General features: G+C 44.2%; 2 protein-coding genes and 1 long non-coding RNA gene across 5 annotated transcripts in view; 2 read left to right on the forward strand and 1 right to left on the reverse strand.

The window, feature by feature from the left end:
• On the forward strand, nucleotides 153-9,139 carry LOC110398563 (max dimerization protein 4-like). Its single transcript, XM_021396333.1, has 3 exons — nucleotides 153-2,570; nucleotides 5,529-5,688; nucleotides 6,657-9,139. Exons 1-3 carry the CDS (start codon nucleotides 2,559-2,561, stop codon nucleotides 6,803-6,805), a joined length of 321 nt encoding a protein of 106 aa, XP_021252008.1. The 5' UTR covers nucleotides 153-2,558; the 3' UTR covers nucleotides 6,806-9,139.
• Nucleotides 9,570-18,621, reverse strand: LOC110398564. The gene is made up of 4 exons (XR_002438463.1): nucleotides 18,348-18,621; nucleotides 15,250-15,397; nucleotides 10,827-14,512; nucleotides 9,570-10,522 (listed from the first exon to the last, which is right to left on the reverse strand). It is a non-coding gene; the product is annotated as an uncharacterized LOC110398564 (long non-coding RNA).
• POLN (DNA polymerase nu) overlaps nucleotides 18,257-18,654 on the forward strand; it is a 92,688-nt gene continuing 92,290 nt past the window's right edge. Inside the window, exon 1 of one of the 3 annotated variants that reach the window (XM_021396321.1) lies at nucleotides 18,257-18,339. The gene's annotated coding sequence lies outside the window, so the exon portion shown is untranslated. The remainder of the gene's footprint in view (nucleotides 18,340-18,654) is intronic. The other 2 variants (XM_021396320.1, XM_021396324.1) reach the window with 2 other exon arrangements.

Raw genomic sequence — 18,654 nt, forward strand, 5'->3', positions numbered from 1 at the left:
CCAGCTCCTTCTCCGCAGAGCTCCTCACCAGCAGGTCATGTCTCATCCTGTATTGATGACTGCAGTTATAAAAGAATGAAAGAAAAAGTCCCCTTTTTTATTAAAAAAAAAAAAAAAAGATGAAGTTAGAGTGGGTGTTTCAACATGGTGTGTTTATTACACTTAGTGCTGTCAGTTGTTAGTGTAGAGAATGTTATAAGGCATTATTATTTTTAATACTGAGCTCCTTTTAATTATTCTCATTGATCAGTTAAAATATTCTTATTAACTTCAGTCATATGCTCTTTGTGGCACTTCTGTAAAGTCCTGCTTTGCCTCATAACAGAAGAGCACTTCACCAAGGCACACAGCCTTGCCCACTGGGTGTATCTCTGCTCAATCCCCCAGCGGGTGCTAACGCAGTGCACTAAACCCTTATTTTGACCCTGCGGTAAGCAGACTTTCTTCAAATAGTAACAGAGGCAGATAACTTGGGTATGTAGCTTGGCTTCCATTAATGTATTTCAAGATGAATATTAAGTAGACCTTAGATTAACAATTCTGTGTATTCGTTATAATACTTTTAATTACTGCAAGCAATCATTCTGTTCCGTATGCTTAACACTGTTCACCACGTGGGTACTCTTCTTGTCCTCTTTCTTGCCACGTCCTCCTTTATCCTCAGTCCCCACTTCTCTGTCAGCTGTCTAAATAGAGTTGCCTCCAAGTTGTGCCGGATGACGCAATGACTGTGTGCGTGCTTAGAGGCCAGTTAGAAAACAAAATGATGAATTGAATTCAGTGCCCGAAGCAAGATTTTAGTTAAAACACAGAAAAAAGACAGGTAGTTATTACAGGCTATAGAAACAAAGTTTTACCTTTGTTTTCTGTATTGCTCCCAGTAGTCCCTGGTGGTGGCACTTCATCCTGTGGATCTGTTGTGAAGCTCATTGTCCTGGCTTGGATCCACAGCCCCAGCGGTGCTTTGCATTCTGCTGGGGCTGTCCCCGCCCGTGGGGCTGTGCATGAAATAAAAGCATTTCGGTTGTTAGGTGTAGAGCCTTGAATTCAAACCAAACCCCAGGCCTACACAAAGAATATGGCATCTGTTCTCTCTTGAATCACACTTCCACCTATAATCTTTTTCTCCTAAATGACTTGAAGGAAGAATTAACAATTATACAGAAATGCTCTTTGAATTCGTACCTAATTCACTGCTAATTTATAGGCAGCCAGAACTACATGCCAGTGTGCAATCCTTACAGAACTGAATTTTCATTAGGTTTTATTTTGCTTTTTGCCCCCCATTTATTCTCAGGTTTTTACATTACAGTACTCATTCCAGCTACGATGTCATTTGCCATTCCGTGTATGCTGAATCCCCTCATGTTGCATTTCAGATACTGATGCTGAATTCTTGTTCTGAGTGTCCTGACCAGGAGCATTACGTTTCCTGCACAGTTTGTTTCCTTCATGCAGCATATAGCAGATTGGAAACAGATAATTATTCATGTCACACTTGTGATCTGCTTCACTTATTATTAGTGCTGTGTGGGGGCTGTAGGCTTGCTCCACATCATTGCTTTGTTCAGTCTGGGCTGGTGGAAAGAAAATGGTACAGATGTTGCTCATGTAAGTGCTTCTGCATCTGTTTCCGTCGTGTAAAGCAGAAAGGTGCAACGTTCCTTGGTTCGCTGCTGCCTTGCTTTGGGCAGTTACGGTAGAATGGAGTGTTGTATTGCCAGCGCCTCCTTAAAGGAATACAAGAAGTTGGGAAACCAGCTAGCTGTAGAAATGCCACTTTGCTTATCCTCTTTTTTTACCAATGGATTTGATGCCATTAATACAGGAGAAGGTTGCTGGGAGAGGTAGTGGTATGACTTGAACGAGAGCGATGGACCAGATATTGCAGGATCTGCTTGGTGTTGCCCCAAGCGTTGTTCTGGCTCCTTCGTAGAGGGCCCTGTGTCAGTGCGTGGACAGGAGCAAAAAGGCTCTACGACGAGGGCTGAGATGCATAGCTGGAAGCAGCCGTGCCTTGCACAGCTGGAGCACAGCCATCCCGTTGGGCAGGGGGGAGCTGCGGAGTGCAGCCTCCGCTCCTTCCCACAGGCTGGAAAATCACCCGGGTCGGGGCAGAGTCTCCATTTTTCTTCTTTATTCAGCCACAGATTCAATGTATGGCCTTGGTCGAGGTACTTTCTGTGAGTGTATTCCCCCTTTCTTAAGTTGGAAATAACCAGGCTGAGCAAACTGCTTTGAAATATAGGTATGAAAATAGTGTATAAATGTGCCAAGTAGCATTACTACATTTCAAGTGACCTTTTGGTCTGAAACTTTGCCAAAGGAAGGGGAGAGGAAGCCACTGTTGAATTGAGTTCTGCAGAGAGATCCTGCAAACAGATGGTGTTTGCATATAGGATGTGCTATTCAAGTGCAACTTTACTACAACGCTCTTCATTTTTAATAATTGCAGACGGGCTAAACTCCGGCTATATTTGGAACAGCTAAAACAGCTTGTGCCTCTTGGGCCGGACAGCACCAGACACACCACTCTAAGCCTGTTGAAAAGAGCTAAGATGCATATCAAGGTAAAAACATTCATCCGTATTTCTATATTTTTAAAGCGTAATCTTCCAGAATGTGTATCCATAGAGAGGAGTTAAATTTTCACACAAAATCTGTATCCATATGTCTGATCTTCTGGCTCTATTGGTCTGTATTAGCAGCAGGGTTTTCACTCAGAGTATCGAGTTTTTATGTGCTTTGCAGTCTCAGATATATAAAGTGGTGGTTTTGTGATTACTAATGGCTTACATTATATTAAAATATATGTATATCATGGGTGTTATTTGATTAATGTGTTTATTTTTTAAGGACTGAGCAAAGTAGCATTGTACTGCACTAATTTCAATGTAAAAATACCAATAACTAGTAATGAAATAACTAACGGAGTCAAAGGGATTACAGCTCCTAATGAGTCTCACCCTCATCCCATACCCCAGTAACCAGACCCTGGAGCATGTGCCAATCACTTAAAAGAAACCAAAAATAAAATCTCATCTCCTGTTAGCTGCCGCTCCCTTTGCATGCTTTGTGTGAGCAACACCTGAGCCACAAGCTGAAAACAAAAACGAAACCTCACCTGTGCTTTAGCAACAGTACAGGTTAGACATGTGCACAGGCAACGCAAAGGAGATTCCTCCTCAGCCTTCCTCTTTCCTAAGACATCGCAGTTTCACTCTCATCGTTCTCAGGGGAACGGAAACGCAGATAGACGATAAGCATTTAAATGCAGAAGGTTAAAGAACAGGTTTCTGATGCCGTGTCCAGGACTGTAATCGTTCGTCTGGCATTTCTTCAGTGATATAGGGGAAAAGAGAGTAAAATAAAAAGTGTCATGAGAGGCTGAACGCTGCCTGTGGTCTGGGAATATTCTGGAGGACAGCCTGCTGCTGTACAGCACTGACATTCAGTGCAATTGCAGAAATGGCTGTAATTCATAGGAAGCATTAAGGATGAATTTAAGCAAAGCCGTTCTTGTGAACAAGGTTACTGAGCTCCTTCTTCAGCTCTTGTAAGCACGTTTACTCCAGCTGAGCAACTCCTGTTTTGACCATTGGAGATTTTGGCCGCTTGTTTATAATTCAGAGTAACATGCATGAAAGGCACTGCGTGTGGTTTTTGTCTCGGGCTGCCCCCCTCTCGTGGGCTTACGCATACAAATTGAAAAACTGTTTTTACAAGTGGCAAATGTGAGAGATTAGCCATGTAGTTAACATTTCAGCTGCTGATAACAAAGCTAGGAAAAGATTCGTTCCCGGCCCATCCATCGCGCACAGTGCCAAGTACTCCTTTTCTGCAAAGTGAAACTGAAGCTTCGTTTTCTTTTCGAGATTCTAACCGAGCCTGCCTCCACTCTTCTGACGCCTGATTGCTGCCCTCCATCATGTCTGCAGGCCTTCGGATCACCACCTCCCTGCTGCACTGCCAGAGCAGGCACTGCCCCCTGCCCTTTCCGACGCAGCAATTAGTTCTGAACTTTTTACACGCACACCCGTACGTTGAAGCTTGCCCTGAGAGACTGGACAGTTTTGAGTCTCCTGGATATGAATCACCGAGTTCATTCCCAAAATAGTTGTTAGAGTTTGGGACTGCGGCCAGGAAAATACAGGAAATCTGATCGACTGGGCACATTTGGTTTGCTGTGCACATGGATGTACTCACCCATTTGCTTATTGTAACATCGTGTTCCTACCTATGATGCATATCTGAGTAGTGTGGCCTGGGAGAGAGCTTACAGTGAGGCTGCAGAAGTTAGGTTTCATTCGGGTAGGAAGCTGCTGAGTTGAGTAGTATCAATTGTATTTTCAAAGATAAATACATTTGCTTTTGGGGTTGCATTAGAACAGCAGAATCCTTGCAGTCACTTGGCTTGTGGTTTGCTGTATGCTGTCCCACCCCTCTCCCCTAGAAAACCACACATAGGTTCATTCAGATGGTAGGGAAGAGTCAGCAGCAGCTGTATTCACTCCCAGTACATCTCCTAAATCTCACCGGCCATGTAAACACTGCTCAAAGAGAAATTTGGTCTAGCTTGTAAGTGCTTTTTCTGTCAGAACCTGCAATTTATTTCATCACTTAGATTAAAATAATTGCCCTTTGTGTGTGTTTTGTTTGTAGCTCCTGCTTTTGATCCAGTCATATCCATTCTACTTTCTTCTCTAGTTATGTAGTCCATTTTTGAAAATAGCTACCAGTGACTGGAAAAGCATTCAGTTGAAATCTGAAGAGAATATCCCCACTCTTACCTTTGTACCAACAGTGCAGCACGTTTTACACTGTGTGAGGTGTGAGGAACACCTTATTTTATTCGAGTAACGGGAAAGATTCGTGAAAGGACCCATTCACAGGCTGTTTGCTGAGAAGCGTTGGATTAATAGTGCTGATTTTGTAGGGGGTTATCATAGAGTTATCAGAGAAGTGCTAGGAAAGAGAAATGCAAGAATGAAGGGAATTGTTGGTAAATTCCTCCTACTTCATAAATAATCCTGTAGCATTGATAATCAAGCACTCTTAAATGGTAAAAATTTCCATAGCCTGTAGTAGTACAGGGAGCATTGAGGAGCCTGTAATGGTTCCTTTACAGTGATAACTCTCTTGTTTCACCTAAAGAGCCATAAAATTCTGCTTGAAACCCGAGCCGTGCTCTAGTTATCAAAGATGATGACAGTTCTGCCTGACAAAATGATTTAAATATTCCCCAGAACCAAGGCAACAATCATTCAGCCTTAGCTGGGAAACTTTTGCTAGTGTCAAAAGGGTCTCTAAGGAATTTTTTCCTTTTACTGTATCCATGTATTTTACTGTGAAACCAATTCACTTCTGGACTGGCCAGCTGAAATTGTACAGAGCACTACAGAGCGGTAACAAAAATAATTTTGTCTGATCATCAATTCCTGCTCTAAAAGAACTGTTTAGAGAAGATCCTAAGTTACTGATGCTTTAACACAAGAACTGTTGGCTTACTGATGTTCTCACTCTTTAAGAAATTGGAAGAACAGGACCGAAAAGCTCTGAATATTAAAGAACAATTACAGCGGGAACACCGCTACCTCAAGCGCAGATTGGAGCAGCTATCCGTGCAGGGCATGGAGCGCATCCGCACTGACAGTATGGGATCAACAATATCCACTGACTCTGAACAAGGTAACTGCGCGGGGGCTGCCCAGAGGGGCCGGCAGCTGTGGGAGGGAGGGGTAGGCAGGGTAGTGAGAAAATGGAAAAGCACAATTTAGAACTAACAAGTTTTCAACAAAACCCAGACAAAACTGTTCTGTTACACAATCTACAGAATAAAAAGCGGCATCTTTTTGTATATTCTTTGCAAAACATTCTTTTTTTCCTGATGAATTTTCAATTTTTAAAGCTATTTATACAGCATGCCAGTTTTTTAAACAAATGCCATTTAGTGTTCCAGATTTTTAGTGTAACTATTGATGATGCTGGCATAATATTTTTTTTCCATGGAAAAAAGGAGGTTATTTGCCTTAATACATTTGCGTGAATGAATTAATTCCACATCACTTCTTGTGAAACTTCAGAATATTTTCTGTGCAGTGATCACCCGGTGCGATTCGGTTCTCATTTAAGAGTGAGTTCTTGGAGCTCCCCGTCACCGGTTCTGATCCTCTGATAAGCAGCGTGCCTGTGAGAGAGAACTCACACACGCCGCCCTTTTCAGGGCCCATGGGAGACGAGCTGTCGGTCACAGTGCCGCTCTGGGAGGACAGATGGCTGCACCGCAGTCACTGCGAGCTGACACCTGCACAGGTTGAGTTACCACGCGTGGTGCTACAGCTCAGAGCCCAGAGGGTTTGGGTTTTCTTCTTGGTTTGTTTTTTAAGCGTCTCTGAGCAAGTTGGAACTGTTCTGGGACAGCATTTGGTGTTGATGTCGTGCTGTGTGTATATGTAGATGAGGACAGAAGGGATTTTAATTCGCAGGTGGACGAGATGCTGCTTACCTCGGGAGCTACTGTTGCAGGCTTTTTTTAATTACAGAAAATGAATGATTCAGGTTTCACCTGAACGTTGGTTTACACAGGTAGCGCTGGCCCCTGGTTACTCGTTAGAGGTGCTGCGTTTCTGAAAATGTGCTTCTTATGTTTTCTTTAGAAGTAGACATTGAAGGAATGGAGTTTACACCCGGTGAAATGGACAGTATTGGAAGTGCCAGTGATGCTGAAGACCACTACAGTTTGCAAAGCGGCTCGAGCGATGGAGGTTACACACATTCCCGCAGACTGAATGCCAGGCTCTCATAGTGCCTGAGTTACCAGTTCAACTCAGGACCATCTGACTGAAGCACTTATATATGAATATTCCAGAGGCGTCAACTGCCACTCTTCCGGGAAACCCCAACCACAGTACTCTGACATGGAGGTTTCTTACCCACGGTTCCCTGCACTGTAACCACAATATTAGATATTGTAAATCATGGGTTTGCTGCAGAGAACTGTGGTTAGGTACAGTTGTGACTTAAAGCTAGCTTGATGTAGCTCTACTGCAAATTAAAGAAAATAAATTGTCATTCCATTCAAGAAGTATTAAATTCAAACTGTTGGAAGCATGGCATAAGGAAGTTTGACGATTATTTTGATTTTGCAGAAACCATTTTCAAACATCGACGAATAAATGGAAACTCCCATGCATTAGTGATTCAGAGATAGAAAAACCTAAAACTACTTCTTGTGGTATTTTTACACGGAAAAAAAAAAAGAATCCTGTATCTGTCATATCAATTCTTTCAGCAGTTGTTGTTTGGGTGAAGCAGGTGGATAAACCTTCAAATTGAAGATGATCTTTAGAAAAGGTCGTATTTACAAGTCACTACTGTACTTCAAAATGGGGGAAAAGCCAGCTCTAGTAATGACTTCATGTGGGATGATCTCAACTTTCTTCTGCTTTTTTGTATTCAGTATCCAACCAGCAGCAACTCATTCCATCCATGTTAACAGGAGGAGTAGAATGCAACACTGCAGTTTGGACCTGTTATTGTGGCATGGATGACATTGAAGCATTTCAGTGTTTTTGGTGGTTTTTTTTTTCGTTTCTTTGCCTGAAAAACACAGAACTCAAGTGATTCAGATTGTGATAGCTAATCTTTCCTTGCAAGGAAATGAAATTTCTGTTTGCTTGTATTTTTTTTTTTCTTTTTACACATGTCAATACATTTTTATGGAAGGCATGGCTTAAAATTACAGTATTCAGCTAGAAGATAATTAATCCTTTTTTCTTTTGCACACTATAATTGCATTTTCTATTCTTAAAAAAGTGCAAAATTTTAAATGTATGCTGTAAAACAGCAGAGTTTATTTAGTACTCATCAAGCTGTTCAGAACATATTTACCCAAATTATAGCAATACTATGAAGATGTATTTTAATACAACTTCTGCTTAGTGAAGTCATTAGAGCTTGGCTTGCCGGGTAAGAAAAAATGGACCAGTCTTTGCATTACCTGTTTAAAGAAGGTCTTTAAAAAAAAAAAAAAAAGAAACAAAAAAAAAAAGAAGAAAAAAGAAAAAAAAAAGAGAAAAAAGCTATAAACACTTTTAGGGAAGTGATTTTAGCAAGTGTAGTCTATATTTCCTGTAAGAGATTTTGTATTATATTTTCCTAAATGTTCTCATTTACTTGTATAGGGAGGGGAATGGTACAGACCCAGACCAGAGTCTCAGGGACTCTTCACCTTTGTCATATTGTGCCTTGGTGACCATTTATGTATGCCTCTCCTTTTCATTGTTTAAAGGACAACTAAGCTTTGTTTCCAGACCCTCCGTTTGAATGGTCAGTTGTCCACCTTCCTACCGATGAAGTAGAGAGGTGTATTTATATCTTCACCCTCTCACAACCGATTCAGTGTGGCTTTAAGTAAAATCCTAAATCTAGGTTTCGGTGCGAGGGTTAATTGTCTTTGTATAAGCCCTCCTTTTGATTCTTCAGCACCCAAATCTATATTTTGTTAGCTTATAAAGTCAGGGTCTCTGTGAGACCAGTGCTCAGTGGCTAGGGAAACACAAATGTACTGTGTAAGGCTATGGGATGTCCAAGTGTGGTGCCATTTTTAGCATTCAGATACAAGACCTCATGACATGCTGACCATAATGATCAAAAACAAAGATTCAGTTGTTCTTTCGACATCTGACATACGTGTCCTCCCTTTGGCTCTTACAACACCGAGTAGAAATACGAATACATTTTGTGGCAGCTTACGGATCCTTGTTTGCACTCTCGCTTACTGCTTGGAACTTGCCAACAAGGAAAACATGTATTTTTAATTTACATAACCTAACGGATGGCCACCCCTACTTTGGCTCTGGGGAGGGGCATAAGGTTATCAACTCTGGCAGCTGAATAAGAAAACAATTAACCTTTTCTGTGATGCAGGTTTTGGTATTATGTTGTATACACCTTGCATATTACTAAAATCCTCGTTGTTGGGGAAAGCACACAGCAATATACTCATTGTGTGTAGCTGACAAGCAGCAGAAATTACTAGCTCCTTTGGTGCATATGTAACTAATTTCCAAATCATGGAAAAAAAAAAACAAAACTAAGAGTTTACTTTAACACACGACTGTTAACAGGAAAAAAAACAGGCTAGTATATTGTTGCTGTTCATTTATTCTATAATGAACACACTCATGAATTGTAAAGTGTTTCCTTTCGTGACAAGCAGCTCTTGCACAGAACCTCCTAATGAAAAGAGATTTGAAACTTACAGAAGGAAAGACAAGATTTTAAATTGAACATTATTGTACCTTAGGTCAACCTGAAATTTTCCTTTTAAAGATGAATGTGCTAACTTAATGAGTTCTTCCACGCTGGGTATCCATGGCTTTGTAGATCTTATATTTTCAATAAAAATTACTCGAATAATCTTGAGTGGAAACAAAAAGGGTTGATTTGTTTTTACTTCTCCAGTTGTGACAGTGGGGGCTGTTATCCCAGTAGAGACCCCCTCGACGCGCAGCTCTCCCCGCTCTAAAGCAGTGCTTCCTCCAGACGCAGCCCTTCCCTGCAGGCGGTGCAGGACAGCGGCTGGAAGCAGCCCCACAGCTTCCCCGGGTGCTGGGCTTGCTGGCTGGTGTGCGCGGCACCGCTGCTGCCGTTCAGCTCGCAGGTTCCTTCCACAGCGCTTCTCGCTGCGCTGCGTCCGTGGCAGTGGCACCGCAGGACGTGTCACCGAGGGACGGACGTCACGTCCTGGTTTTGCTCATTTTCAAGCTGAATCCCCGTGTGCGTGCTTCGTGTGTGTGCTTGCATGCATGCATTGGTGTGCGTGCACAACTACCTGTAACCACGGCGTTCGTGGAAACAAATGCTGCTTGCTCCGAGATTAAACACTACGACTGCGCTGGTAGTTCTGCCGTCCTGTGTCACGACCGTGCTTTTGGCAGGCCAGGCGAGGTCCCGCTTCTAAGTTCATCTTTTTTCCCCTGCATTACCACACGGGGAAGGAACGAGCAGAGAGCAGACGACGGCTGCCGGGCCGTTCCGCCGCGGGCAGGGCTCGAGCGAGGAAGCCGTGGCGAGGTGCTTTCTGCGGGGCGCGGAGGCCTGGCCGCGGGGATGGCCCTTCCCCGGCTGCCGGGGCAGCGCTGTGAGCGCCGTCTGTGCGGTCACGGGGGAGAGGCATAAATCCGACCCCAAACGGTTAGCTTTCCTGCAGATCCGCAGCTGCGATTAGGAGGATGAATACGCCTTCACTCCCATCCCGGCTCTGCCTAACTTCTATCCCATGGAGGCTGGCTTATTTATCTTCCTCAAAAGAGTGGGGTTTGACTAGTGGAAGCTGCGGCATGTTGTTACCTGGGGACCGAATCCTGTGGGCTTTTTCAATCAAACTCGGCTCAGAGTGAGTTTCATCAGAATACCACAGGCATAAAAAGTCCCCAGAAATCCATGAGAAGGACAGAGTTTTTCATCTGGTGTTTGTAGATGAGTTTCTATCATGAAAACTACTCTCTTAGTGTAACATCTGGGATGGGAAAAAAAAAAAAAAGCCGATAAACCTTTCATGAAATTTAAAGAATTATCACTTTCCCTGACCCTCAACAATATTATTTTTTCTTGACACAGAATCATTAAGGTTGGAAAAGACCGCTAAGATCACCTAGACCAATGGGCAGCCCATCCCCACCATGCCCACTTTGGGGATGCCAGAGCAGACACACAACTGAACCACACACAGCCTAACATCATTTTGTTAAAAAAAAAAAAGTTATTTCTCTTGATGCACAAGTAAATAAAAGAGATAAACGCCAGTATTCAGAGCATCCTACCGTACATCACGTGTGGCCAGTTTCAGTGAATTGAATGCCAAAAGCACAGAACTGGAACAGGAGGATGCAGAGCTGTGTGCCAGCCCGGGTGGCAGCGGTGCTCTGCGTGGTGCCCCAGGACGGCATTCTGCTTTTCTTGGAGGCCTTGACTGCAGGCCCCGCTCCCCGGAGAGGTGATTATTGCACCGTGTTGGCACCTTCCTAGCTTAACGGCGACTATCTGTGAGTGGTTTTGTCCTTGCAGATCAGCACTGTGGAAACAAACGTCACAGCTTTTAACCTAAGAATAGTAATTTTACACACTTCATTTTATGATGGCATAGATAAAGGAATGTCTGCACAACAGATTACTCTCAGAAAGCTGTTAATTTGTTTTACTGCTGCAGGCCGTTGGTCTTGTATGTGATAAGAGCCAAGAGCAGGGTTGATGTTTTGTCCAATAACTTGCATGTCCCAGCGCTGGCGGAAGAACTGAATCCCTTTCGATGCTCTTAAAGAAGATCTGTACTCCCCACAAGTATGAATGGGGCGAACACAACAGAAATCAAATGAAGTTTTACCAGTGACAAAATGAGTCAAATTGCTAAAGTGACCAACTACATGTAGTACTGTTAATTGGCAGCTGCCAAAGAAATGCCCAAGTGTTACGCTACTACCTAGAATTACAATGGAGGGGAAATACTGAATAGAATATGTGAGAATTCAGTCATCATGGCTCTTCTTTCTATCTCAACTAGTATAAATCCCAGTAAAAGACTGCAGTGGAGGAAAACCCACTTAGAATCATAGAATCATAGAATCCTTAGAGATGGAAGGGACTTCTGAAGGCCATCTAGTCCCCCACAGCGAACAGGGACATGCACAGATAGATCAGGCTGCCCAGGGCCTGGTCCAGCCTCTCCTTGAAAGTCTCCGGGGACACAGCATCAATCACATCTCTGGGCAACCTGTGCCAGTGCCTCACCACCCTCACTGTAAAAGGCTTTTTCCTTATATCTAACATAAATCTCCCCTCTGTAAGCCTGAAGCCGTTTCCCCTTGTTCTATCACCACAGACCCTGCTGAACAGTCTGTCCCCTTCTTTTCTGACATTCCACACTGTAAAGGTTCTGCGTGCAAACCTGTGTGGTGCTCGCTATGTTCTGTAGCGCATGGAGTATTGTGTTGTATCGTTATTTTGTCAGAATATAAATACAAATTTTTATACCTTTTTGTTGTGGGTTTCATTTTTTCTTTTCAAATCATCACCTCTATTTGTGTGTAGCGTTTCTTCCTTTTGCAAATCTTTTCATATAGCCTTAATGACTACTTAATAAGGAGTTCGCTGAGTTTTGCAATTCAAATTAATCCTATGGCATTCAGGTTGGAGTGCAATTTAAATTAAATTTCTTTTACATATGTTGGCCCAGTGTAACCCTAGCAGTCATTAATGTTATTTGTCTATAACCATGGGTGCTGTATAAATTTCCACTATTAAATTTCTGAAGACAAACCAGCCTGTAAAACAAAGTGCAAATTGAAATGCATTAGTGTCTGTTTGAAATAATTGCACTTGAAATTGCTCTGGGTCTGTACAAGTTAGAAAAAAAGCGCACGAGGCGGCCTGCAGGTTCTGCATGTGCGTTGTGCTGAATGGGAAATTCACAGCCAAGGGTGGGCATTTCAGTTTGTTACCGGGAGAGCTGAGAGGGGGACAGAACTGAAATGCTTTTGCAAACAGTGTCATTGTACTTTCAAGAGTAGTGTGAGTCATTCTTTTGTTGCAATTTGTCAAGTATGCTGCGCTGAAAATACAGACACTTCATAAAAATATAGAAACGGGAGTTTTAGTCTGAAATCATGGCGTGTAGTGTCTCAGGAAGCTGAGCCACTGAACCACTAAAAATACTCATGCCCAAAGCAAACCATCTTTTTAGCAAAGCTTTCTTTGAAAGTCCCCCTACAATATAAGTAGCGCAAAATGGCACTCAGTATGCTGCTGCAAAAATTGATCTCCAACAGGAAGAGAGGTGCAGCAAACTTTTTGGCAGTGTTATATTTTGGGACAGCACTGCACTGCTGTGCGCAAGAAAGAACTGCGTGGGGAACAGCATTCTGACTAGTGTTGTGGCACTGTTTTTATGAGCCGTGTACAGTTTAAGGCCTGTGAAGTTTCTTTTATGACATTTGTAATGTCTTGTGAGTTGTTTATAAGAAAAGTAAGGTTCCCCATTTTGCTAATGGTGGAAATTTAATATTAAGAATCCAGAAGCTGGGCTATCAGTATGAAAATGGCTTTTTTTTCTTCTACAGCTAATTTTTCTACAGAAAAAGAGCCTTAAATTATAAACAAAATCATGATGACCATTGCCTTCCTCTAAAAGGGGTTGTTTAAAGTGGTTTCAGTGGCAAAATTTTCAATTATTACTCTTATGCATCTAGAAATTGTGAACAACCCAGCACTTTCACAGACCTCGGCATGGCAAGAAAGGTAAGATTACGGTGGGCAGACGGGCAAGGAATGGAAGGCTGGCATTACCGGTGCCAGGACTGGCTTTGCAATAGCAGAGACCGCTGCTGGTATGGAGCCCGTTTCCTTCTGCTCACTAAGGTGTTAGCTCCCCAGGCTGAGGGAGCAGCTCTCTGTAAGTGCCCGAAAACTCTTGCTCCTTTGTGTCATTGCTGTGCAGAGCAGCCACTGCCCTGGTGTGGAGGAGCTGGAACCCGACGGCAGAGGCGGAGCAGTGCGAGGTGGTGGCAGGAGCAGGCTTGTGCTTTCCTGTCCTGCTGCCTCCTCAGCTCAGCTTGGAGTTTTAATCCAAACGGGGCCAGAAGAGTAAACAAACTTTTTTTTTAAAAAGAATTACTTTGTGCATTGTGTGTCTAAATACATCAGCAGTGTCAGTCCAAACGTGTAGGTGCTTCTTTTTTTTTCTTTATGGTATCATATGCAATAAAGCTGAAGAAAGCTAATCACTGTGACCTGCTTTTCTGTGAACACAAGGTCTCAGAATGAAAATTATTCCTCCAGAGAGACAATATGGGTGCCTGTGAGGGCAAGCGAGCCGGTGCCAAATTTCTGTATTCTGGCTTTATTATCATAACAGTTCACATGGCACTTCAAAAGTTGTGCTTAATTCAGAGTATAGGTTTGCTTAAAGCAATGATCTTCTTTTAACAGAGTGCTTCCAAAGAGTGGCTGGCGCTCCTGCAAGCTGCATCGGGGCCCCTCTAAGATCCTGCTGCTACTGGCTAAAAACCTGCATGATGCAAAATGAAAAAGCTTCCACACCATTGTACCAGCTAAAAACTTATTTCCATGTCTTCACTGTTATTTAACGAAACCAAACCAAACCCCAAACCTAAAACTATAATAAGCAAAATACTTATATATGAGTTCTTCATGACAGATGTATCTCAGTGGGAGGGTTTATATTCACCAGCTGTGATGCCTGTACGATGTGTTTTACAGCCTGGGCCGGTGGGTAATTGATAGCTTCTCAGTGAGCACCAGACACAACTACATCATGTTTTGCAGTGAAACAAATGCAACATGGCACGGGTGGAATAGTGCAGAGCTTGCAGACATCCTTCCAGAAATGTCTCTGTCTTAATCTGTTGGAATCCACCATAAAATGGCTTGTAAATACAACACACTATCTAAGCAGCCTCTCTGGTGCTCGGACACAGATGCAAAACAACTGCTCCTGGAATGGAAAAAAAGGGTAAGGTAAGCCTTTAATTATGTTTTGACTGAACACAACCAAGAAAAAAATGAATCAGAGAAAAACATTCTTGACCCATAAGGAGCTGCAGAAGGAAACACTGAAGCATATGGGGCTGTGGCTGGATGGGAAAAAGGACTGTAAGAAATGTCAAAGATATGATTGTAACATGTTTGTAGGGGAAGGCTGTTGTTTAATCTCTGCCCCTAAAAATCGGCCTATGGTCTAACAAATGAAAATTTGTTTCACATTAGAGGCTTGTTCTTTCGAAATGAGAAGTTTAAGTGCACAGTGTTCTGACCCAAAATATTTCAATTCTAGCCTGAATTCCTATGCCAGCGGGGATTATGAGATCATGCTGTCTGTCAATTCCTCTTTCATCCATCTGTTCCCCTCCTCTTCCCTTGATAACTTTTGAACCTTCAGGCTAATTCTGACCAAATTCGACAAAGCGGAGATAGGATGGAGGCTGCAAAGATAATCAGTGGTGAAAACCTCCATGAAAATTTCACATCTGGGTAGAAAGAGAACCAAATTATTTCCTGTGCTCGAGGGCTGGCACGACTGAGCTCCTAACTGTTCCACGAGGTGGCCGCTACCCAGCACCTGTGTGGCTCCAAACCAGCTCAGAATTGGAGCATGTTCTTGCTCGCCCAGCTAAGCAGATGGGGATGGACACTTGAGTCTGGAGTGAGGAACGAATAAGAGAAGCTGCTCACACAGGGATGTGAAGGTGTAGCTGCAGAAGTCCAGGAAATGTATAAAATCCTCTTCTTTCAGATGTGTCTTCTTGCTTCTAGGATGTGGTCTTCAATTACAGAGCTGGATTGCTCTCAGGTCAGAGGAATTTTAGAAAGGTTTCTGGATCTAAAATTTGTAAAATTTGCTTTCACTCACATTTTTTATATGAGCTACAGTGATATATTATTAGACAGTGCAATAGTGTGAAGCACGAGCCTCCAAAATACAGCCATAGGACCATTTTAGTGCAAGTAACTGAACTGAAACAGCACTGTCTCTTGAAGTACACTAGTGAATGCTTTTGTTCCTCCCACACCAGTAAGATGCAACACACTCTATACGTAAGACAATTTGAAAACTTCAGCTATCCTAAATTTCAGCTGTGTATCAAGCTGTAATCTGATGGTAAGGAATTCAACACTACAGCTCTTTCTACCCATCACTACCAGGTCAGGGTTTCATGTACAAGTGTGTCTCACACAGGCCATGCTAAGCTGCAAATCACCATGCTGCACTTTGCAGGCAATTCAGGTGCTGATTTTGATCTCAAAAACCTCGTGCAAATCAGCCTTAGCTATGCTGAGAGGTTGCTCATTTCCCTGCGTTGATTCATTTCAACAGCTGCATTAAGTGAGATTAGAGGAGCTGCACATTTAGGACATGTAGTGGGAGGGCTCAGCCACCCACATACAGACTGGGTCAGTGCCTCACCAGGGTGAAACATAGAGATAGAATTTCTGGATGCACTAAGCGACTTATTTCTAGAATAACTGGCCCAAGAAGCCACAAGGAAAAGCACAGCTCTGAATTTAGTCTTCAGAAGTGCAGAGGATCTGATTCGAGAGCTATTAGTGGGAGAGGTGCTCTCTGATGGCAACCACAACATAATTAAGCTGCATGGTGTAACAAGAGAAAGCGAGACAAATAAAGCAAACAAATACTCAATTGTAAGAAAACAAACTATGTAAAAATGGGGAAGAAATTGCCAAAAAAAAACCACCGAACCCTGCAACCACCTAAAAAGCAGTTCAAAAGCAGGTAGCCTAAATGCACCCAGAAGGCTTAAAAACCTTGCACTAGAAGCCCAGGTAAAATGTCTGACACAAATAGAAAATGCTGTTTCAAACCCTCCTGCATGACTCAATGAGAGAGTTAAGGAGGCTACAGTGAGGCAAATAGGAAAGACAAGAAAAACGTGGCATGTGAAACATAAACAGGAAATGAAGGCAGCTAAATTTGAGGAGTGTCTAACAAAAGGTGCTCCAATTGTTAGTAAAAACATTACTTGATTCTCAATCCAGAAAAAGCCCTCACAAGAGGTCCTGCAATCACTGCAGGAGGAGAGAGCTGTTTGTTGGCTCAACAGGCAGTGGCAGCCAAAAAGCCAAGCAAGCAGCAAGCATCATAAGTAAGCACACTGGAACCATGGCAGAAGGCAGGGTTTTGCTGCTACAGAAAACCTTGGTGCACCCGCACCTTGATGCCTGTGTGCATCTTGTCTCTCCATCTCAAGAAATGAGGGGGGAAATCAACTTTTTACAGTGACAGTACAAGGGGGAATGGTTTTAAACTGAAAGAGGAGAGATACAGATTACATGTCAGGAGGAAGATTTTCGCTCAGAGGGTGGTGAGGCCCTGGCACAGGCTGCCCAGAGAGCTGTGGATGCCCCATCCCTGGAGGTGCTCAAGGCCAGGCTGGATGGGGCCCTGGGCAGCCTGAGCTGGTGGGGGGCAACCAGCCCATGGCAGGAGTTGGGGCTGCATGGGCTTTGAGGTCCCTTCAAACCCAAACCATGCTATGATTCTATGAAGAAATGCACAGCAACACTGCGGAAGGTGTAGAAAAGGACAACTGAAATAATCACGCACTTGCTTGCAGAGGCCAAATTTTGCAGTTTTTCTCACTGCAGAGGACAAAGCTGACAGGAGATTTGCTTGTGATTTCTCAATTATTAGGAAGGTGATAGACAAGGTAAATGCAGAGGTGATGTTCACCAAATCCTGCAATGCTAGAGCCAGTGATCATTTGTTGAAATGAAGGAGGCAAAAGTTAAAAAAAAAAAAAAAGTGTATTTTTAAAGCAGCAGCTGGGGAAGCTCAGGCATTTGTTGCCCTGCGATGTTTTGGATGGCATCAGTAGATTCAAAAAGGGATCAGATAAATTAATGGTCATCAAGACCACAAAAGAACGAAAGCAGCAGGCATGAACGAAGCAACAGCACAGTGCTTATGGGGCACACTGCGGCCAGGCCTCTGCTGAGCAATCCTCTGCTGCCACAGAGCACCTGTCAGCAGCACTGCTGACCCAGCTGGGCACTTCCAGTGCTCTCCTGCCCAGTATTTCCTGCATATTCACATCAGCGGCTGCCTCGGTATTATTTTCCCTATTTAAAACACTGCAAAACTATTAAGATTTTGCTGTTTTTCTGAGAGTGGCTTCATCACAGGCCAATTCCACTGCAAGCATGAAGCCTCAGCAGGCAAACGCCAGGCCCTCTTCCACATCGCTCAGCTCCAGGGAGCATGGTGACCAGGGGGAGCCTGGTGCCACTGGTTTGCTCAGCACTGAGCAGTGTTACATGGCAGCCACCGCTGCCCTCTGCCTTCCCCCTGTATTAGGGGACAGCAGGAAAGCCGGAGGCTGCGGCAGAAGGCTGCACACGAGCCGTACAGCGAGAAATGCCCGACCCCTGTGCTGACAGAACCCCCACAGCGGAGACCTAACGGCCGCTGCGCGTGGGCAGCCCGCCCACATGACGTCACGGCGGCGCTCGGCCAAACCCCGCGTAGGCCTTGCGCCCAGGAGCGGTGTAGCACGCATGCGCCTCTGCGAAGGGACGGCGGCTCGCGAGGAGGAGAGGCGCGCGTGCGCAGCGAGCTTCGGCGGCGGGAGGCCGCGCGAGAGTGGCGCGTGGCGGGCGTTTTGACCGTTGGCGCCATAACGGCCGTCCACCCCGCCCTCTTCTCCCCCTCAGGGCCCGCCGCCGCTTCCTCGGCTCGCAGAGCGCGGCCCGAACGCTGCTTTGTGCCACAGCCGGTCCTGCCCGCCGCTGGGGCACCGCGCTGCGGTGAGTACCCTGCCCGCTCCTCGTCCTGAGGGGAGAGGTCCCCGGCGTCCCGTCTGGGCTGGGTGCGTGGGGACGGGGTTCGCGGGCCTTCCCTGGGGGTCATTACTGGACAGCGGTGTTATCTGCCGTGCTCGGGGGCGTAGTGCTGCTCAAGTGCCGCGCTCTGCTGATCCAGTCTGAACGCATTCCTTTCGCGACTATTTGCACAATTGAATGCTTACTCTGAGAAATCTTTTTTATAGTTGTCTTGGTATTTTTACGTTAAAAGGTTTCTTGCTCTATTTTCAGAGGGAAATACAAAAGGAAGCCTTAGTC

This window comes from Numida meleagris, chromosome 4, assembly GCF_002078875.1.
Source record: "Numida meleagris isolate 19003 breed g44 Domestic line chromosome 4, NumMel1.0, whole genome shotgun sequence".
In the NCBI taxonomy this organism is placed as follows: domain Eukaryota; kingdom Metazoa; phylum Chordata; class Aves; order Galliformes; family Numididae; genus Numida; species Numida meleagris.